The sequence below is a fragment of the Acinonyx jubatus genome, chromosome E1 (genome assembly GCF_027475565.1).
Source record: "Acinonyx jubatus isolate Ajub_Pintada_27869175 chromosome E1, VMU_Ajub_asm_v1.0, whole genome shotgun sequence".
NCBI lineage: Eukaryota > Metazoa > Chordata > Mammalia > Carnivora > Felidae > Acinonyx > Acinonyx jubatus.
In genome coordinates, this window is record NC_069397.1 from 43,459,070 (window position 1) to 43,482,231 (window position 23,162).

Below are 23,162 nucleotides of genomic sequence, written 5' to 3' on the forward strand. Positions count from 1 at the left end.
TTCTGTAACTTTTTTTTTTATTTTTTTCAATTTTTCCTTCCTTTTTTTTTTTAAGCACTAGTCTGTGCTTTGCGAACAGAATCAAGACATTAACAAAGATCAGCTTCTCTGAAGAAAAGCATTTCTATAGAACAAAGACAGCTACATGTTTCGCTGCCAATACACAGCTCAAAGCAGGAAAAGAAAATATTTACAAAATACAAGGTTTTTTTTTTCCATTTTTGTTTTTGTTTTTTTTTTTTTAACAATGCTAAAAGGGTTATTCAGAATTTTCAACCTTATAAATAGAAGAAGCACTTTATGCATAGGGATATGGTGCATTATTGTTTTTAAAGAAACAATGACAAACCCTTTAACTTGCAAACAGAATCAAAAAAAATCACTAATGTTGAAAATTGTGAAAAAACCCCAACCATTAAGCAGTTTGTCTACTATTTTTATACGATTACAAAATGGCAAAAAAAAAAAATAAAAATAAAAATAAAGAAGTTCTTATTGCCCCCCCCCCCCTTTTGGTGATGTGATCATACATGAGACAGGCACGAGGTTGACCAAGGGGGGTGATGAGGGAGTGATGGGAACCACAGCTAGGACCAGACAACGTTCCACAGGCAAGGGGAGCATGGGAGAGGAAAGGCTGGACACCAACAGGGAAGTGCGTGTGGGGGAAATGGGACCAAATGAATCCACGACGACAGAATCCTAGAGGGGAGATGACTGCTCGTGTCCCTGACCCCCCGGTTTGCAGAGGAGTGGGAATGGAAGTAGCCCTAAACCCACCTTCACAGACGGGGGACACAGTTGGTAAAAACATCCGGGTGGAAGGCCTGGTGTGTGTGGGTGCGCGGGTGGCATCGGGGAGCAGAGAGGGAGCGCAAGGGGCGGGGCAGGGACCTGAGCAGCCGCAGTCACGTTACTGCAGTGGAGGAGTCAAAACAGAGAGGACCAAACGCAGCGGAAACCCAGACTAGGTCTCCAAGATCTGGATGACAAAGGGAAGCCGTTCTGTCGACTGAGAGTTCGGAACAGGTGGCGGTTATGGCCAAGGGGGACCCGGCCAGGAGGGCCAGAGCTGGGCCGGGCTGCTGATGGGAGGGGAGGAGAGGAGAAAGGGCGAGAGTCCAGAGCGTGCTGTTCTCCCCCTACCCTGACCTCAGGCGGCAACGCTGAGCGGGGAGCTTGCCATTCCCTCTGCCCACGTGGCTGTCCCACCCTGTCCACAGGTGCGGGGGGGGGGGGGGGGGGGGTGGGGGGGTGGGGGGGTGGTCACCTAACATCGCTAAGTCCAGTGATTCAACAGTGCGGAGGATGTGCCAGGACCAGGCCAGCAGGGTCTTATCCTGAACTTCTGTTTGCCAACTGGAGGAAGTGCTCAGGTGTGTGACAACAAAACATGGAAACCAAAACCAAACAAAACAAAAATCAAAACAAAACAAAAATACCAAAGTAGAATCTAAATTCCTTAAATTCACTAAAAACTGTGAAAATTTCCGGCATATGATGTTTGAATATCAAACGCAGAGATTTCTGAAGCTTTAATGCCAATAGTTAGTGAGTCTGTTTAGATTCTCGTATCCCGCTCATCTGTGAGTTGGACGCTGAGCTGTGACTGTTGTCGCCAAATGCCGACTCTTGAGGGGGACAACGGGGGGCGAGGTGGGGGCCACCTCTGCCTCTCGGCCAGTCTTGCTGCCTGAGGTGCGCCGAGTACAGCGGGCTGCCCGTTCCTGTGCATCCAGTTGGTCCTCACACTCCGTCTGGGGACTGTATGCCAAGGGGAAGGTTCGCCGTTCCCACGGCTGGACGGACTGTGGGGAGACAAAACCGCCATGGTGAGAAGCCGGTTCCAGACTACGTTTCCGCCCCAAGGCCCTGGCCCGAGACGTGTGGATTCAAGTCCATGACCCATCTCCAGACTTCCTGGAGCGGTCCAGGAAGAGCCCTTACAGAGCCGGCAGTTCCATGGCACCTTCAGAAGATCAATTTCAAGGGCAGCCCCTTGTCCCCTTTAAAATGGGGAGGGGAGTAAAAATAAATAAATAAATAAAATAAAAGTAAAATAAAATGGGGAGGGGAGTCCTAGGACGCAGACCCATCTTCAGCAGGGGCTGTCCCCCTCCCCTGCTCTATCCCCCCACCCTGCCAACCCCCACGCAAAGGCCGTGTGTCCCTCACCTGTTCATCCAGCCCCAGCTCCGGTGTGGAACAGCGGGTGTCTTCACTGGCCAGGTGTCGTAGAGCATCCCGAGCCACAGGGGTGAGGGGCGCCGAGTGCAGTTCCGGGCTAATGGGGCTCCTTGGGGACTGACCGTGGGAGAACTCCGACAAAGAGTGGCTACTACTGACATCAGGGGAGGCGGGCTGGGGGGTGGAGGGGTTGGCACTGCCCAGCTGAGGGGTCGTCCGGCCATCTGATGACCTGTAAGACCTGTACAACGAGTGCAACGAGTGCAAATCTGAGTGCCTGGGTAATGGGGGATGACGCTCTATCTTGGGCGGATGGGGAGGAGGCATGAAAAGGGCATCCCAACCAGAGGAGCCGAGGGAGATGGACACCCAGGGTCTTTCCCAGAAACCACACGTCCTCTCGTTTCCTCCCACCACCATGTAGGGGGCGGGGTGGGTGGAGGGGGCACACAGGACAGTCGTAAGAGCCCTGTGTGCCCATCATCCCAAGAGAAGGCCACGGCTGAACAATGCCAGGGGTTACTCTCTGGCACAGTGCCCAGTGAATTCCCAGGAAAGGGAAATCAGTCTAGACTTTGAAAACTGTAGTCAAGGGAAAAAAGGCAAAAACAAGAGCCCTAAATCTTTCTACTTGAGAATCCTGAGGGCTTCTGCCACTGTTAACAATAAATGGAAACAGGATGGGTCAGTTCTTTTATGCACGACCACCACCCCCCGTTCCACTGTCCTAAGGAAGGTTACCCTGGGTGAGGCCTCCGAAGCTCCCCTGGTTAAATCACCACGACCCGCAAATGGCCTCCTCATGCCACAGACACTACACTTGATCTTAGCCAAAAGGCCGAGAAGCGATCCTAATGCCACAGACAGCTGGCGCCCGGAGCCCAGGAGAGCATGAAAGTTTGCCACAACTGGACAGTCATCCGGAACTCAGCAAGGACCCAGCCACAGGACCACGTGCCCTCATCAGTTCCACCAAACACCAGGAACTTCTGCACTCAGGGCCACTGCCAGTGGGGGAGTATGCAGAGCGCCTGTGGGGCAGTGGCAGTTCCACAGACACAGCGGCCAACTCCCTGCCCACCCTCCCTTCACAGGCCTGGCCACCTGAGCCTGCCCCATCACCTGCTGCCCCGCCGCTGGGGTGGCACACTCGTGGTCCACAACCACCGAGCCCTCTCCATCTCCTCACACTTGGCATGTAGGGCGGCGAAGGCTGCATCAGATAGATCCTCGACCTGTGAGAGAAAAGCTTCACTGATCCCCTCTCCCCTCCAGCAAGCCGAGTTTAAGTATGGGTGGATCAATTCTAGAACAAGCCCCAGCCCTTACTAGGCTCTTCCCCATCCGGACAGGAATGCAATGAGCTTGCACTTGACACCCATGGGTCTTGAGGCACTTGGGATGTGTGCACGTGTGTGTGTGTGTGTGTGTGTGTGTGTGTGTGCGCGCGCGCGCGCGCGCATCTCCTAACAGAGAATGACCATGCTGTTACCTCCTCATTCTCCTCGTCAGGACTCCCCTTCAGAGACCGAAGATCGACCTCCCGCCAGCTGCAAAATCAAGAAGGGACAATTGTAAGGGCTAGGCAACCGGGGCAGAATTAGTGTGTCTGTGCAAAGAACGAGAGCTGGGCACCTGTGAACGACCCTGCCCTCTCACGGCTCGGCCTTGGTAGCCCCCAAGGCCTCTGAAAGAGGCTCCACACTCCAATGCCCCAACAGGACACAGGCTGGGAGACTGTGACAAACTCAAGCAAAGGGACTGTTTAGAGGGAACCACCGCTATTCAGTCCCAGCTGACTGCCACTCTGTGAGAGTGCCTGTACGGGGCTGCCCAATTTCTGAGTTGTCAACAAAGGCTAGAAACAAAGATTCATACGTGAAATCCTGCTTTGATGCCGACAACGAACTCCTCAGTGCTGTCAAACAAACATAGCTGCAGCCAGTTTGTGGCCTGTGGTCTGGCTGGTGCTCATATAATAGAGAACTGTATATAGAAACAATTTCACTCCTATCAGGTTAAGACTTTCTCTTAAGGAGAAGGGAAAACCTAAGGCTAGAACCCCAAGGTCTGTGACAAAAAGGGGAAAAGGCCAAGAACAGGAAGAAGAGGGAGAGGAGCCAATTATCTAGGGCCCCTACCTGGGGGTAAGGATTTCCTTGTATTGTAGTTTCTCTACACGAGTTGTTGCAGCAACAGACATCGGGATGACAATGTTGTTAATGTCGAATGAGCTCTCTCCCCTCCTCCTCCTCACTGGCTGCTGTAAGACGAAGGTAAGTTTAAAAGGGAGGTGCAATTTTGCAAACAGCAAATCATACACCTAAGACTTCAAACATTACTGGATCACCAGCCCCCAGGCACCTGGTCCTTGGGTGGGGGCCGGCCCTGCAGCAGCCACCGTCTACATCAAGGAGGTGATCTGCCACTACAAGGTCCTCAGGAGAAATGCGAGGTGGCCCTGAGGAGCACCTCCAGCTCACAAGTCTCACTGGTCACCCTCTTCCTTTATGGGCTCACGTGGAAAAAGACTTCAGCTGAATTTTACAGGGTGGGCATCCTGGGGCCTCGAACCTAGTGCTGAGGTTCTGACTCCTCTGTATACACCTTTATCCCCTTCCTTTAAAGTCATCCTTTCTGTTTCCCCCGTTTATCTGTCACTCAGACCCATAGTGGCTCCTAATGCTTAACTGGGCCTAGTGGGGACTCTTCAGGTTAGAAATGCGAGTTCCCTTATCGGGAAAAGACCTCAGAGGACAGGTCCAGCTCCACAGATCCTCTAACCTTGGACATCACAATAGCCCTTCCTCCTTATAGATCTGAACTCTTCAGCTAAGTCTGTACCCCCCATGTGCTCAGCCTATGTGATTTCCCCCTCTTTCTGGCTGTTATTCTTGGGGAAGGGTGGAGAGCTTTCTAGCTCTACCAGTGGAGCTGAATGGAGGAAAATGCAGGAAGAGGACCTGGCTCCACAGTTTCTTGGAGAATGGAGATTTGCTTCTCCAGGAGGCTGAGAAGATCAAACTCTCAGGAAGAAAGAAGACTAACAAGGATCCACTATCAGAGGAGGAGGTGGGCACCCACAGCAGCCCGGAGGCCAGAGCAGGAGTAAAGCAGGGAGCCGGAAAACCTGGTTTCTTCCATGGAGGAAAAAGTCCACCAGCTGCTTGGGCCCAGATAACAAACACCCCACCCTGAAACAGACACCGGCAGCCGAGAGGGGCCAGAGGCAAACGGCAGGATGCCACACACGCTGCCATGGTGACAATACAGCTGGAAACACCCGAGAGGCTGCACTCAAACCCAAGCCCCAAGTGTGGTTAGCTCAGAGGGAAGGGGTTAGCGAACAGCAAGATGCGGAAGAAGCTGTTCCCTACAACTAACCCGTCTACTACTCTGTTCCTGGAGGGCGATACAGGATGGATTCATCCCATCATCTCGGGACATTCGGAGAATGTGGTGAAAGGCAGTGTTTTCCGCGCCAGGATTTTGGCTGCGGTCACCTATGATCTCAGGTTACCACGATGTCTTTTCACCTCAACATCCTTCTCTATCAAATGAGAACAAACTGTCATCTGCCTCACAAATTTAGAGTAACTGGTTGTTCAAAGACTTTTGTAAATCTTGCCTGGCTGAGTTCTGCAGCTAAGGATTAGTGACTTCATGCCCAAAACCCTCTGCCACTGTCCCATCTCTTTTAAAATTACACTTCCCACTACAAGAAGTGTACCTTAAGGAAGCCTCAAGAGATTGTTTTCCCTAAATCTTGGTCAAGAATGAATGTGAAGCTGGTGGAAACAGGTGTGTATATTCCCTGAATCTTGTGGGCCTGTTATTAGTAGCTTCAAGGGAAAGATATGGGAGTGGGCCCAAGACAGCACCCTCGGAGTCTGTCTTGTTATCAAGCTTTCTACTATGAAAAAACAAAAATGGTTCAATAGGCTTGAGTGCCCTCCTCCGCCAGGCACTCACTTGGTCTGACTTAACTACTGTCTCCCGTTTAGAGCCAGTGGTACAGAACGGGTGATGGGGATGGAAAGTGGTTCCTCAGAAGCAAGAGGGAGGAGTGCGTTACCAGGCAAAAAGGGGGATGCGGGTCTGGGGCCCCTCCTCTATCAAATCAGAATCTTCAGAGATTTCCTCCTTTTTGACCACTGAGGTGATACTGAGGTATACACCGGCTTTTGGAAAGCCGGCCGTACCTACCCCAGCCCTCCCCGCCCCCAACTTTCTCCAGTGTCGTCTAGCTTCTCTACCTCATTTTCAGGATCTGGCCTACTATTCTTCTTACTACAAATAAATCCATATTCTTTGAAAACATTTGGCAGTGACAGCCTTAAGGGTGAGCACAGATACAAAATGTGTACTCAGTAAGAAGAAAAACTGTCAAGTGATCCAGGCCTAAGTTAACATCCTCCAGACACAGGAGGGCTGGCCGGGTGAGTGAACACTGAAGTCTCCCCAAGAACTGGTCAAGAGTTCAAACTTGAGAATCAGAGACAGACTCTCTGTCTTTGAAATCCTCTGGTTGTCTGAGACCCTCTGAAGGATAATGGAGTTCGTGGTTAAGATACCACATACCTATTTAGACAAAACTTGTGGGTGCAGGAGGTGAAGAAGGGAGGAACGAAGAGGTCATTCGGAAAAGATTGTCTGACTTTTAAGAGCAAAGACAGAACAACAGGAGGCCGTTTTGTGGGCTTGGGAGTTTCTTGATGTCCACTCTAAAGGGGATCCAAAGCACCCACACAGGGGACCTCCGCGACGCCTGGCCTCAGGCTTGCACTTAAGAGCTGGCTGAGCGGTCAGACTGCCTCGGTTTGAACTGCATTTGTAAGCCTCACAAGTTGCCTCACTTTATGCAATGTACTTATTAACCTTAGAGAGCCTCAGTCTCCCTGCCTACAAAATGAGAATCCTCAATACCACTTACATCTCAAAGGGCACGATCAGAACTGAATGAGGTAACACAGGTAAAGCAGGCAGAACTGACACAATAAACGTCGTAGTTGCAGCATTTTATTATTACTAGCACCATTGCTATTGTAACTACCACCTAAAGGGCCCTTCAGCAGGCACAGAGCAACTACAGGTGCATGTGTTCCAGGAGGCCCACACCGAGGAAGTCAAGTATCAGAAAGCAATCAGCGGGACCGTGTCTGCAACGGCCGTGCGAGCAGCACTCAGGACAGAGCGTGGCGCCAGAAGAGCTGCCCGCCGCCCTGCGCGCACCATAGGAAGTACTGCAGGCAGGGCCCACTGCACCTGTAGTTCCGCTCTGGGGCCTGAGAAGCGAGGCTCTGCCTTCTCCCTCCCTTCCAGGAACCCTAACGTCAGGGCTGGTTCTCAGCGCTCCAGCTCCCCCTGCCCCCCAGCATAACGAAAACAAGGAAATGAAGTGCCTCCAACGCTCCTAAGTGTCTGTCCTCCATTCCTCCTCTCGTGGGAACTTCTCGGACCCACAGGATTAGAGCCTCGGCCCGGCGGAGTCCCATCTGAAACCCAGCCCCACAGACCTGGAACAGGCCCAGACCGCCTTCAGAGTCTGTCTCAGCATCAAGCTTCCTACTATGAGAAACAACTCAAGGAAAACAGGTCAAATACCACTACTGTGACAAAAAATGGCACATCACGGCGAGCCGAGTTCCCCCCAAATCCCACCTTCTACCTTGTCCTCCAGAGCCAGCCACTCGGTGAACCGTGGCTGCGGAGGGACTGTGCAGCCGAGCCCAAGGTACTTACAGACGTGCTGGCCGTAACCTGTGGGCTAGAGCTGGTGGGTGCCGAGGTGTCCGATGAGGTGGAGAGCTGTCGCACCAGGGGACTGTGCGGTGGATGTTGGGTGGCCGCCAAGTAGTTGGAACTGCTCATGTCCGTGTGATGCTTCAACACTGCAGAAGTCAACAAAAAAGGAATACGTGGCTACCTCAAACGGCTCTACTTCTAGCACAAGTTACAAATGCCAGCAATTCATAAAAGCAAAAATGCATTCTAAGCCTAGAGGATAAAAAGGTGAAGCAAACTGGTTGACGGGAGGTAGGGGACCGGGCAGAGGTTGCTGTAGCAGTAAGAAGTGACCTGCACTTAGAAGCAGTAGGGTCCCTCTACTCTGCCTTCCTAGAAAGTGAAGGACAAAGCTGGGGGCAATTGAGAGATGCCCAGGCTGCCCCAGAAAGCCCTGAGCAGATGCAAATGCAGGTAGAGGTGCCGGGCCTGGCCCTACCTTCACTTCTCTCAGATGAATGGTCTCGCAATCTCATTTTGCTGTGGTTTGGGTCGTGCACAGGTGGCGGTGGGTTGAGCAAGCGCTCTGCTTTGGGCGCTGTCACTCGCTCCACCATAGGCACGGCCCCCACATCGTCTAAGTGCTGCCTGTGGGTCCTGTCAGGCCGGGTTTGGTGATGGGACAGCTCTGAAGAGGGGAACAGAAAAAGAGCTGTGAAATCTTCTCTCAATCTTTTCTTATTTGAGTTCCAAGCTCTTGAGTTCTCTCTAGGCCAATGATGGACACTCAGGGCAGCAGGAGAGTCCTCTGGGACCGAAGCTTCTAGCAAACAGCACAATGGCCAGGATAGGCCAGGCAGCCCACAGGGCCCTCAACCAGAGAAATCTGACACCAGCTACAGAAGACGGCCTGCCCACACATGGACCCAATGCCATGCCACTGCTAGCTGTTCCTCGAGCACTCTGGGTCCTGTCCCAAGATGCATGGTGTCTGGAATGGCTTTCAGAGTCCATCTGAGAACATCCGAGACAGGCAGAAGTAGACTGTGAGCTGAATTTGTATCGGTCAATTGCCTCTCCCAACCCCGACACACTGCCATAGCAAAACAGTAACGTTTATAAAGAATTATAAAGTAATTCTTTATAAAAGAATATAAAAGGAATAGAGAAGTAACTGGAGGAAGACTCTCTGGTCCCCTGAAACTTACTGGCTGTTGTTAGGAAGGAGTTGACCAACTTGTGCCTGTCTTTACGAGTTGGATCTGGCAGGCTGCCTGGCATGGGTGCTCTGTGCTTAAGTGAAAACTTTTTGGGAGGTTTGATTTTGTCAAAAGGCTTGTTCTGCCACTGAGATTTCAGCATGCTCTGGAAGTGCAGGCTTGTGGGAACATCTGTAAGGAACACGAAACACTGCGGGTTAGTCCAGACACCTGGCCTCTGGGCTCCTCTCTCAGGAAGAGAGGTGTGTTCACCAGTACCCCTGGCTCTCCAGTGGGCGGGGATCTACAGCACACCCTTCCTTTATGTGCTGAGTGGCACGATGACCCAGCGGGGCAAAAGCACTGTCATATGGAAGGTCTGTTGATCGGAACTTTACTGAAGGTTGTTTCTTTTCCTCACAAGCAAGTCACTTTTGCCTTTTATTTTCATGTTAAACGAACACCCCATCTAAAACACCTTCTGTTACATGGATGGAGTTTTCCTTGTTCACGTACTCTGCTAAGTTTGTTAAACTACTGGTGTGAAAGACTGATAAGCATCCCGTTTCTATCCTCCTGGAGACTAAAACATTAAAGCCTGATCCTACCAACAGTTATTCAGGACATATTCATTCAAGAAATATTTATTGTCTGCTGAGTACTATACCCTCCTTCCTCCCTAGCTCCTCACCCCTCACCTAGGGATGATCTACCTTTTTACCTGATTAGTTAATATTCAGTATCATAAATCTCTTAAGCTTAACTGTGATTTTTTACCATTTTCTGATTCACCATTTCTCATACCTTTCCGTTTTCTTAGTTTCATTTATTTTCCTAACAATGGGGCTTTGAGTAATTTCTTTAGAAAAAATATTTCCAGAACTAAAACCATTTTTCTCTCAGACCTTTAAAGCTATTACTTCACTATATTCTAACACCCAGTGTTGCAGACAAGGTGGAATCTTATTCTTCCTGAATAGTAGGCAGTGGCTTTTTCTTTTAAGCTTTGCAAAAAAACCCCAAAAACAAAAAACCTCATTGTGGTATTACACTGACTCTATAGGTCAATTTGGGGAGAAATGCCTTCTGTCTGCCATCAATTCCAAGCCTTTTAAGCCATCAATGTGGTGTATCTATCTATTTAGTTTTCTTTAATTGTCTCTCAGCAGGGTTTGGCAGTTTTCATTTTAGAGGTCTTATACCTAAGAGTTAATTTAAAATATGTATTTCATTTTGATGTAAGCACCGTTAAGCTCCTTTTTAAAAGACAAAACAGGTTCAGAAAGGTGAATTAACTGTTCAAGGTTACACACTTTAGTATTAGTTAACCAACATTCAAACTTAGGTTTGTATAACCCTAAAGCCCACACTCTTAGCCACTACACCATGAGACTATTCTTTGGCCCAGGGAATGGAGAGATTTAATTCTGAGGTGGAATGTGCTAATAGCAGCCAAACAGATTAGGAAAACTACTGAAGTTTTTAAAGATAATAAATATTTGCTATACGTCCAAGTAATGAGATACAGTCTGTGAGGACAGTGCTGTCTTCTGAAACTTTTTTGCATAATCATTCTTTCCCACACTTAAAAATTCACCTACTCCAACCGTTAAAAGACACAGATCAGCTTTCAGCAATTTCAAAGTTGGGGAGATCCCAACCAGGCCAAGGACATTGGCTCTCATGGTGTTCCCAGCCCTTCCACTCCTCCCTCAAGCCCTCAATAAAATGGTTTGATTCCCCCTGCCTTCCCCAAAAAGGTCAAATGTTTAAACAAAAGAATTTCCTATTAATAAACAATCAAGGACTGAGTTAAGGTAATAGTGGCAAATATTTTTTACTCTAATTCAGAATGGTTAGGGAAAAGGGTGTGTAGGAAATAAAGCATTGTCTAGAGGCATTCTGAAAGCTGAGCTGAACTGGAATGCATAAAGGCCCCAGAAAGGGGAAAACACTTCCTCTATATCCCAGGACACCCCTTTGTCAACAGAAGAATTGGCGAAGTCTATATGATGGGACAACAAAAGCCTTGTGATTTCATTTTTTCCTTTTACTTTCCCCAGTCATTGCTCTCCCAAACCTGAAAATTAAGCCAGGATAAAAGGAGGTAGGGAAACGAGCAACCTGATTTATAATGCAAACAGCAACAGACTGGAAATAAGCAGGCCTGGAGTCAGGTCCTAATTCCAACACCGAGTTAGAAGGCAAAAACAAGAACCTACCACTTGGCTGCATTTAGCTTCATCTGTGAGAAGGGGCAGCAGGCCTAGAGCCGGGCAGGTGACATCCCAGCACACATGCTCTAGCTCTCCCCTCCTCTGCTGCAGACAAAAGCTAAACAATCAGAATACTCTTTCCTACTGTATCCCAAGACCTCAGATCCATCTCAAAAAATGACTTAGTTAAACCCAGAAAACTGCTATGAATCCATTTGAGTAAGCACAGGAGAGGAATTTGTTACCGCTAGACCAGAAAGAATGACTACGTTTTATTTTTTTTTTTAGTGTTTATTCATTTTTGAGAGATCGCGACAGAGAGAGCGAGCGAGCGAGCACGTGAGCCAGGGAGGGGCAAAGAGAGAGGGAGACACAGAATCTGAGGCAGGCTCCAGGCTGTCAGCACAGAGCCCAGTGCAGGGCTCGATCTCAGGAACCGTGAGATCATGACCCGAGCCGAAGTCAGATACTTAACCAACTGAGCCACCCAGGCGCCCCCAGAGTCTCTCAGCTCTTAACATGTTATGTCAGACATTTCAGTTCCACACCTAATCCCCTTCCCTCACTTAAATGCTCTGAAGTAGAAGCTGCTGCAATGGGAGAATACCAATCTGAGCCCCAGAGTTGAAGTATTAAGCAGAATCCAGAGCAATTTCCCCTATAACCAACCCCACTGCATGGGCAGTTAGGGATAACAACAAACTGCTGGAAGGACTCAGGATGCTAACACACTTTGCTGTGTGTTAACTGCTTTCATATAAGAATGAACAGGAAGTCAGTTAAATCCCCCAGTCAATGAACAAAAATGATCTCTTAGGGATTGATGGTCTTAGTTCATGCTCTAAGTGGTTAAGTAACAACACCTGGGATCCACGTAAAGCTGAAGCCCTGAAATGGATTAGATATGCAGGACCTGAAAGTGAGCAAGGAAAGGGTATGAAACAGAAGAGAATACAACAGGGACTCATTTGGCCAGAGGACTTCACACATTTTGTACCTGTACAGGTAATTCTTCTGTGATGAAGAGAAGAGGGTGCAGATACTTGATTAGGTCAACAACAACAGGAAAACAGAAGTGTTAAGACAGGAAATAAGAAATAGAAGGAAACGAATACCATTTTAAGCTACTATTTCCTCAGACAAAATAAAAAGACTTTGACTTTACGCTCACCAGGGTCTGACATTCCAGGATTCACTTAACTGTTTTGCTCATTACTATCCACCATTTTCTCAAGCACATTTTCTACAGTTGTTTTGTAATACTCCCTTCCTCCTCCTGCTGGTAAAACTGCGGTAGCCTTGTACATAGAGTCTTAAGTAAGCTCTCTCACAACAGCATAGATCATCTGGCCAGCAGGTGGTGCTCTTATGAAGCCCAAACTCAAGTTAACATTCTTTCCTCCAAGGGTTTGTTCATCCTCTACATTTCAAGCTAAGGATTAACTGGCTTGATTAAGTGGGGTGACAAGAATTCTATCATCCCTAACCACACTTAATGGGAATGTTGGAGGTGTGGTCAACAAGGGAGACAAGTCTAAAATGAAGAGGTGCAGGTGGTTCCCAACCTAACTACAAAGAAACTGGTGCGGAAACATTAGTAAGACTGCTTGAAAAGCCTGCCATCTTCTAGCTTCTAGACAACAGGCTGTAAAAGGGTGGCCCAGAGGTCAGGTCTGGTGCATGTATGTTTGACCCTCACAGTATTAGGCCGGCTGCTAAGTCTTCACAGTTACTTATTATTCTACACAATGATATATGGGGAATCTTGGAGGTGCTTCACATAGAATAATGGTACCCTTTAGAGTTGGGCATATCTGTGGCCCTGAAAACCTTACCACGCTATTTGTTTGGATCAAAGCAAAAATATCCCAACAGGAACAATATTAGCAATGCTAACAGAGTTCCCCAGGTCAACCCACAGAAAGTCTAATTCATCCATAGGCAAATATGTTCACACATCCTCTTTACAGGCTCCTAAGGAGATTTAATGACTATCTCTCTTGTCTAAACTCCAATGTCATGGTTAGGAGTTGTGTGAGACAGGGAGAAAAAGAGATCGAAAAAGCATTTAAAGGCAGGCAGGAAAGCGAAGATGCTAAAAACCAGAGAAAGGTCTTTCTCCCTCAATGCTACCTCCAGTTGCTTGAAATGGGATGGAGTAGGAAGTGTAAGGGCAGCACTCAGATCTATAGATATGAACCAGTCAGAAGGAAAAGAAAGTGTTGAAAGGGAATGGGTTCCTCCAAGTAGAGATGTTGACTGAACAGGAGACATCACACAATTGAGTACATGTGATTGGGGGATGGGAAGGAAATTCACAACTGTATATGGTAATACTGTTGACAAAGAAAGATCACCATGTTTATAAGCTGGTATGCAGGGAGTATGGAAGAGGCCTAATCGGAACCATAATATAACTATTGACTTCAGGCTTCCTTATTCAAATATGAGACAATACAATTCAGTACTGTGAATCCTGAGACCGTAACCCAAGAAACATTCCTAGGTCTTCCTGGTGGCTCTGTCTGCAGTTACAATCTAGAAATGGGTAGAAACCTGATTTCTCTTAATAACCCAGCCAGGAAGAAGCATGTTACATAGTGAAACAAAGGACAGGCAACAGATGACCCAAGTTTGAATTCTAGAACCATCTAAACTAATTAGCCATTTAGTCTGAAAAAGTACAACCTTTCTAAGCCTGTTTCTTGATCTCTCAAACTGAAGTTAACACCTTACAGGATTAGTGTGAGAAGCAGATAAAACTAGTATGAGAAAGGTGCTTTGTAAACCATAAAATGCTATACAAATAAAATCTTCAGTTACACGAGCTATAATCCAAATGCAAGAGAAGGTAAAAGCCAATGACCCTGGAATCTGAAGTACACAGGAAGACGTGTTAGTGTTTTCTACTCACTGTGTGCTAAAGTTTATTTACTGCTCTACCACTCCTGACCTAAATAAAACCCTGTCTAGCTTGCAAGCCATATGATTCAAGTTTCCTAAACATTTCTACTCTTATTAGAAGTCCTATCGTAACAGGAATATTAGATCATGCCCTTACAGTCAAGGGAGTTCTGATAACATGGCCTGGAGTAGTTACAGGATTTAGGTAGCCAAAAAATAATTCAGTCATTTGAAGAACACATAAAGAAAAGGGGATTATAGTAAACCAATGTTTGACCAACTATTAAATAGAAGAGGGCATTCTCTAGGATAGCTATCAGTCATGCTTATTTTTTATAAATAAAGTTTTATTGAAACACAGTCATGCCCATTTGTTTACATATTGTCAACGCTGCTTTTGTGCTATAGTGGCAGTCCCTTTAAGTAAATGTTTATAAACCATTCATGCTAAATGCTTTTTTTTTCATACCACCAAGTAAATCTTAAAATCCCACACTAATTCTTATTCCTCAGACTCCTATTTCAATTACCCTCCTTTCAAAAACTTGTACAGACTACCTTTGGGTGTTATGAAGGACAGAGTAGGGATAAAATACGGTTCCTTCTCTTTATGTACACACACCCTGGAAAGCCAGTCATGTAAGCACAGTGATACATACAGCCCCAGTAGGAAGACATTCTCTCAAAAGAGTGCTGCCCTTCCTACTTACACCATGGCACACACAGACAATGGACCAGGTTGCTTGTGGCTGGAAGCAACTGTCCTTAGGCCCACCCACAGCCACTTGAAAGGCTGGGGGGAAATCTCTCTCCTGGCAAGGTGCAATCTTTTAGTAGCACATTCTGGTCTGGCACATCTGCTGCACCCTATTTGCAAAAATTCTAAGGGACTCTGGTGAGTGAAATGGATTCTCTGGATGGCACGCAGGTTGTACCAGGATGTTGGCTGACTTTCTTTCACTTGAATCCTGTAAGTCTCAAGAAAACCTTGTATTCTGTGGCCTTTCTTACCATCTGGAAATGCTAGAACTGGGTGAACACAAGAGTCCAATTGGGAAAGACGTTCCAACAGAGGGGCTTCGTAGTGAATTTCTGGGGGCACGGTGACAGTGCTGCCTGAGCCACACAGCGCACAGGAGGGGTTCACATCACAGCCAGAGCGCATTGTGCTGTTCCGGTGAACCTGCGAAAAGCCAAACAAAACACAATTCGTTGTCTGATACAAACCCAGCTCTCACTCATTATCCCAAAGATTCAAAAGACGCTTTCTAGATACCTGTATGACACTACTAACAGAAGTTTGATTCGTTTGTTAGAAGATTCCCTTTTTTGCACCCTAACCTTCAAAGTAATGAACTTGTTTCTTCTTCAATGATGAAATCCAATTATTTGCAGCCCTAAGTGCTCATCTAGGTGCCAAACTTGTGAGCTTAAAGCTACTGGACATGACTTGCTTTCTTCAGCAATTTCATCCACCTAAGGGCCTGAATAACCAATCACACGGTCTCCTGTGCTTTTCACAACTCCTTCTGAAGACTTTAGGTAGTCTCAAACCAAATGACAAGTTTTCGAGGACTACAAAGAACTCATTAGCTACTTTATTTAACCCAACCTAAGACCTACTGTTTTAAAGTTCGTGCCTGAATAATGAAAATAAATTTGGTATGGTGAGTGTTGACACCCGGAGTCTTTGTGTCAGATTATTAAATCCACGGGGACAAAAATTATTTCCATTAAACTTCCTCTGTACACACGTGGGTAGGATAAGAAATAACCTCTCCTGCTAAGTTCACAGCGAAATGAAATCTAAATCTTCAAAAGACTTAATTCTGTTTTAAAAAGGCGGGGGTTAAACAATTTTACGCTCTGAGAAAAATTTAGGTCATGCTGAATGCAGGATCCCTAGGCTCTCGTGTCAGGGTGAACAACTCCAGCATATGCCAAATCGTGATCTATGAAAAGTCATCTGGGCAGCATAGAGTCCTAGAAGAAAAGGACTTGCCTGTGGAACAGCACCATGAGAAGAGATGCTCTGAGCAAGGGTAGCATCAAAATTCTGTTAGCAAAAAGGCTGTAACAACTGTAAGAGCTGCATTTAGGTTCAGGACAAACATTTTTTTTTTTTTTTTAAATGTTTATTTTTGAGAACGAGAACAAACAGGGGACGGGCACAGAGAGAGCAGGAGACAGAGACTCTGAAGCAGGCTCCTCGCTGTCAGTGCAAAGCCCAACACGGGGCTTGAACCCGTGAACCATGAGATCATGACCTGAGCTGAAGTCGATGCTCAACCTACGCAGTCACTCAGGCGTCACTACATAGACATCTCTTGAAAGCTATTTGCCTTTACAGACATGTATAGGAGAAAGATAAATATGAGAACAATGCGGTCTTCATCAACATTCCCCAACCGCCTCCCCTTCTTGCAACCATGTAGATGGGTGGCATGGAAAGAAGGGGCTGTGGGGGCACTTGGGTGGCTCAGTCGGTTGAGCGTCTGACTTCAGCTCAGGTCATTATCTCACGGTTGAGGAGTCTGTGTCCCGCATCGGGCTGTGTGCTAGCAGCTCAGAGTCTGGAGCCTGCTTCAAATTCTGTGTCTCTCTCTCTTTGCCCCTCCCCCACTCGTGTCTGTCTCTGTCTCAGAAATAAGCATTAAAAAAACTTTTTTAAAAACAACAACAAAAGGGGCTGTGAAGGTCAGACTGGGTAACTTGCACTAAAGTAGAAGAATTCTAATAAGCTGCAGTTGTAGATGCCACTGAAAGGGAATCATACCAACCAAACATGATACTACCGTGTAGACAACATTAACTGGTACTGTTTTGGGAAAAAATATCCCTTGCACTCTGTTTAATCAGGGTTGGCTTTTGGAAGAGATAAAGAGGTAAAGAGAGAGAGTATATGTTGGCAGAGACAAAAACCACACACCACACTGTGGATGAATGGGAGGATTTAGGTAATTAGTTAGGATCTAAAAATTGTACCAAAACTTAAAACATTAAAAAGAGATGAGAAAAAGATACCAAAATCAAAATAACAAATCTTAAAATTGAGGTATGTTTTTTCCCCTCATAAAGTAACACACAACACCAATTATCTCTCTATATGAAAAATGAACATTTCATTTTATGGCTACAGTTCACCCTTGAGTCAACCAACAGCTAACAGATGAGGTATAGAGTAAAAAGAATATAGCAAAGATAACAAAGTAACAAACACTAAAAGATTAAATCAAAGCTGAAATTGCCAAAAGAGGAAATACATGCTAGAAACAGCAAATTTAAGAGCTGTTCTTTGGGAGCTTTCCTTTTTTCTTCCTTCCTAAATCCACCTGAAGGGTGGGGTGGGCAGGAACAGACAGATTAACTATAAGACTGGATCAATGAAGAGAAAAAGGAATAAATGCATATGTATAAGAACTCAAAAAAGCACTAGTTAAGTGAAAATCTGGAAACCATGTGTGTATATGTAATATGTGTGCACACTTATGCATTTCTATAATGTTTAAATGTTACATATTTTTGTATTCCATCTAACAAGGGAATACCATACTCATGCCTATAAAAAGGTAGAGGCTCAGACAAGTGTATTTCCTTGGTGAAGTCTTTAAGAACATTAAAGAAGAGACAATCTTCTATTCAATTAAAATGGCTGATACTGACATAAAGAAATCAGAATTCTATTGTCCTTTGAGAAAAATAAAATTCTAACAAAAATTTGACTAAAGTTTTGTGCACATATGTAATTTAAACATCAATCTCACTTTTGAACAAAAACCTGCGAAGTAAAATATTAATAAACACAAGCTAAAAGTATAAAAAATATCTTTAATACAATTTATTGAAAGATAAATTTTGAACTCTTTTGAAGGACGGTTTGGACAACTTTAAAATTACTTCATTCATGGGAATGCAAGCTGGTGCAGCCACTCCGGAAAACAGTATGGACCATTGTGTAAGGGTGAGTACTCTGGACTCTGAAAACAGTATGGAGGTTCCTCAAAAAACTAAAAATAGAACTACCCTAGGACCCAGCAATTGCACTAGTAGGTATTTATCCAAGGGATATAGGTTTGCTGTTTTGAAGCGGCACATGCACCCCCATGTTTACAGCAGCACTATCAACAGTAGCCAAAGTATGGAAAGAGCCCAAATGTCCATCGATAGATGAATGGATAAAGAAGATGTGGTATATATATACAACGGAGTATTACTCAGCAGTCAAAAAGAAAGGAATATTGCCATTTGCAACTACGTGGATGGAACTGGAGGGTATTATGCTAAGTGAAATTAGAAAGACAAAAATCATATGACTTCACTCATATGAGGACTTTAAAAGACAAAACAGATGAACATAAGGGAAGGGAAACAAATATAATATAAAAACAGGGAGGGGGACAAAACAGAAGAGACTCATAAATATGGAGAACAAACAGAAGGTTACTGGAGAGGGGGTGGGAGAGGGAATGGGCTAAATGGGTTAAGGGGTACTAAGGAATCTACTCCTGAAATGATTGTTGCACTATACGCTAATTTGGATGTAAATTTAAAAAAATAAAAAATAAAATTACTTCATTCACACATGCTTTGCATAAATGCAAAGCTAGAATTTATCCTACAGATATGCTTATTAACTACACAAAGACCCACATTCATAAATAAATAAGATGCTAAATTATATGCATGAACCTATTTATGTTTTTCTTTTTTTAATCACAATGTATATTTTACAATAAGAAAACAAATTTTAAGGGGCGTCTGAGTGGCTCAGTCAGCTAAGGGTCTGACTTCTGCTCAGGTCATTCTCATGGTTCATGAGTTCAAGCCCCACACTGGCTTCTCTGCTCTCAGTACAGAGCCTGCTTCAGATTCTCTGTGTCCCTGTCTCTCTCTCAAAATAAACATAAAAAAAAAAAAAAGAGTATTTTAATACTTAAAAAAAAAAAGAGAGAGAAATTAAAGAAAACAACAAATATAAATGACCAGGTGGAGATTTCTGAATATCAAGACTATTCAATATTAGTAAACCAATTAACACAATTTTATTTGTGTATTTAACTGCTCACTCAATACCTTCACAGCTATTATATAGGCACCTCAGTTCAAAACTGAACTCCTACTCTTCCCAATTTTTTGCTGCTCAGTCCTAAATCTTTGGACTCATCCTAAACTCCCTTCTTTTACGAAACCCCATTATCCAATCATGATGTAATCCTATGGTCTCCATCTTCTAAATGTATCTAGAATCCAATTGCTTTATATACCATCTCAATTGCAATCACCCTGATCTAAGTCAGTATCTGTTCTCATATGAATTGTAAACTTTTAAAAAATGTTTGTTTATTTTTGAGAGTGGGGTGGGGGGCCGAGGTAGAGCAGAAAGGGGTAGAGATATAGAATCCGAAAGCAGGCTCCAGGCTCTGAGTTGTCAGCACAGAGCCTGACGTGGGGCTCAAACTCATGAACCGTGAGATCCTGACCCGAGTCAAAGTCTGGTGCTTAACCGACTGAGCCACCCAGGCACCCCTGTTATATGAATTTCTTAAATAACTTCTAACTGGTCTTCCTGCTTGCCCCTCCTTCCAACTAATCAAAATACAGTAGTAGGTGTAACCTTGGCTTACCAGTCCTCAGCTCAAAATGCTCCAAAGGCTCGTCATTTCATGAGGAATAAGAGCCAAAGTTCTTGCAATGCTGCACACAAAAGCTTTATACCATCTGTCACCTCTATTGCCTCTCTGACCGCATTTCCTTTTATTTCCCACTTCTCTCCTTGCTCAGTTCCTCTGACCGCTTTGCTATTTTCTCAATATGGCAGGCAAAATTCTAAATCACAGGCCTTTGCACTTGGCTCTTCTATAAGTTCCACTGTCATTCCTCTCACCTCAGGTCTTCTTAAAAATGGCTGTTATTTAGAAACGTGTAAGTGAAAAAAAAAAGATTCTATTCTTGATTGTAACAATAAAAAATACTCTAGCTAAGCTTAAAACCTGTAAACACAAAGTTTTAAATTATTATTTATTTCTTTTGAGAGATCACAAGCGGGGGAGGGGCAGAGAGAGGGGGATAGCGGATCTGAAGCAGGCTCCATGCTGACAGGCTGACATCTGTGAGCCCGATGTGGGGCCTGAACGCACGAACTGCTAGATCATGACCTGAGCTGAAGTCGGATGCTCAATCGACTGAACCACCGAGGCGCCCCGTAAACACAAAGCTTAATTTTTACAGCTATTAATAATCTATAAATTAACCTATAATTTTAAACTCAGTAAGGTTTTGGTGGGGAAGGAGAAAGGCAAACAAGAGTTAAATAACCTTAAAAACTGCAACTGAAAGAATATATGCTTAAAGGGAAAAGTCCCCATAGAATTTCTGATAAGCAAAGATAGAGGGGAGTAATTTGCCCTACCACATATTAAAAGTATTTTAAAGTTACAGTAATTAAGATACAGAAAAGTTAAACAAGAGAACTAGACCAAAGAATATATGACAGCTTACTGTGTAGCAAAGCGGATTATTTCCAAATGAATTAAAAAAAGAAAAAAAAAAAAAAAAAAAGGAAAAGATGACCCATGGAAAACTGTGCGTTAAGGACACTTCCACAGTCCAGGGATCACACAAGACTCCTACAGAAAACATGCCTTCCTTAACCCTTGCCCCAGATGAGCTCACTGTGAAAGATTACAAATCATACAAAACAGACTGATGTGATGCAGTCAGCAGATGCAAAAATGGGGAGAATCTGTCCTCAAGAAGCTAAAAATGGATTAATTTCTTAAAAGTAATTTCTGCATCCAACATGGAGTTCCAACTCAAAACCCTGAGATCAAGAGCTGAATGCTCTACTGACTGAGCCAGCCAGGTGCCCCTGGAAATGGAATAATTTGAAAGCAATTTTAAAATAAGTATATTAAAGTTGTTCAAAGAGATAAAGGAAGGAATAAACACCATAAAAGAACAGGAAAGGATGAAAAAAAAAAAAAAGAAAAAGGATGTTTCTGAAAGTAACCACAAATTCTGAGTGAAAAGCACACACTCCAGTAAAAAACCAAAATACAAAAAAAATCCAAACTGACAGGTTCGATAGTAAAGTAAATACAGCTGGAGAGAACCCTGATGACTAGGCGGAAGAGTCCAAGACGACAGAAATAAAACACAACAAGCCAGAGAGATGGAAATGGGAAGTGTACAAAGAAAAAGAGAATGGCAAGATCTATGACAATCTAATAATACAATACCGTATTAAAAAAGAGAGGAAAAGTTTAAAGAAATTAACAATTTTCAAATTTTCAAAACCCAAGACAGACAAGAACAGACAAGAACTGAGAATGAGGGTGTAAGCCAAGACCTTAAGTGGCTAAAAACTAATTCATACATCTAAATATACCCTTAATACTGCAAAACATAAAAACAAAACTGAAAGTAGGGAGTTGGGGAATTTAAATTACTAGAGAGAAGGTACAGATAAACTATAAAAAGGACAAACTGACATCAGAATTTTCATCAACAATAATAAATACTGGAAGGAAATGAAGTATCTTCAAACTGCTGAATATAAAAATTTTACATGCAGTTAAACCATCACTCAAGAATAAAGGCAATTTATAACTGTATATGTAGGGGCACATGAGTGGCTTAGTTAAGTGTCCAACTTCAACTCCAGTCAAGATCTTGAGGTTCGTGGGTTTGAGCCTCACATCAGGCTCTGTGCTGACAGCCTAGAGCCTGGAAGGCGCTTTGTATTCTGTGTCTTCCTCTCTCTTCGCCCCTCCCCCGCTTGCACTAGCTTGCTGTCTCTCAAAAATAAACATTAAAAATTTTTTTTAAAAAAACAGCAACAAACAAACACACATATGTATACATTCAGACACAAAATAAAGACTGGCTTTACAACTCCTAGATCGCTGCTGGAAGGCTACTAAAGGAGGCGCTCAGCAAGAAGGATAGAGTGGGACGTAAGAAGCTCCAGAACAAATAAGAATGGCAAACGTGTTGGTAAATGTTAAGTATGAATTTACAGATGACTGATTTGGGTGGGGTTGAAATTCAAGGTAAAATATTAAAGATCAATAATAGATGAGAAAAAAAGATGTTTTAAAAAGAGGCATTCTATGGGTGGAGGATGGGTATTAGGAGGGCATTTGTGATGAGCCCTGGGTGTTATATGTAAGTGATGAACTACTAAATTCTACTCCTGAAACCAATATTACACTATACTTTAGCAAACTAGAATTTAAATAAAAACTTGAAAATACAGACATAAATAGAGGAGTTCTAAAGTCCTCTTGTTCCAAAGTAGCAAGAAATGAAGATTCAAGTAACCCAACAGCAGAAAAGGCATAAAAACAAGGCAAAGAGAAGACTTAAAAAAAAATTATGGAAGAAAGATTCCAAATATAATAGTAATCAGAGTAAATGTAAATGTTTAATTCACCTCTTAAAAACACACCAAAAACAAATGGACACAGAAAAAGTGAAAACAAAGAGATGGAAAAAGGTGTATCTAGCAAGTACTTACCAAGATCCCTATTTAATTAATTAATTAATTTTTTAACGTTTATTTATTTTTGAGACAGAGAGACAGAGCATGAATGGGGGAGGGGCAGAGAGAGAGGGAGACACAGAATCGGAAGCAGGCTCCAGGCTCTGAGCCATCAGCCCAGAGCCTGACGCGGGGCTCAAATTCATGGACCGCGAGATTGTGACCTGAGTCGAAGTTGGACGCCCAACCGACTGAGCCACCCAGGCGCCCCCCAAGATCCCTATTTAAAGTAAAAGCATTGTTAAGAGACCAAAAGGGGAACAATATAATGATGAAAGGAAAGATGGCAAAGAAGAAATAACAACCATGAACTTGTATGTACCTAACCAGTCATCCTGGAACTATATCAATATATAGGCATTAAAAAAGAGGAGGAGGAAGAAGAAGAAA

At 44.4% G+C, this 23,162-nt stretch overlaps 1 protein-coding gene across 5 annotated transcripts in view; it reads right to left on the reverse strand.

Annotated features, from left to right (window-relative positions):
- Nucleotides 1–23,162, reverse strand: part of KANSL1 (KAT8 regulatory NSL complex subunit 1) — a 178,210-nt gene continuing 155,048 nt past the window's right edge. For 3 of the 5 annotated variants that reach the window (XM_053211713.1, XM_015087309.3, XM_015087308.3), the window contains 9 exons: nt 15,242–15,413; nt 9,120–9,302; nt 8,411–8,599; nt 7,930–8,078; nt 4,329–4,450; nt 3,680–3,737; nt 3,310–3,422; nt 2,176–2,428; nt 1,045–1,808 (listed from right to left, as the gene is read on the reverse strand). In XM_053211713.1, coding sequence (XP_053067688.1) covers nt 1,581–1,808; nt 2,176–2,428; nt 3,310–3,422; nt 3,680–3,737; nt 4,329–4,450; nt 7,930–8,078; nt 8,411–8,599; nt 9,120–9,302; nt 15,242–15,413 — 1,467 coding nt within the window. In that variant the 3' untranslated portion in view covers nt 1,045–1,580. Of the gene's footprint in view, nt 1,809–2,175; nt 2,429–3,309; nt 3,423–3,679; nt 3,738–4,328; nt 4,451–7,929; nt 8,079–8,410; nt 8,600–9,119; nt 9,303–15,241; nt 15,414–23,162 lie in introns of all 5 variants that reach the window. The other 2 variants (XM_027052018.2, XM_053211714.1) reach the window with 2 other exon arrangements.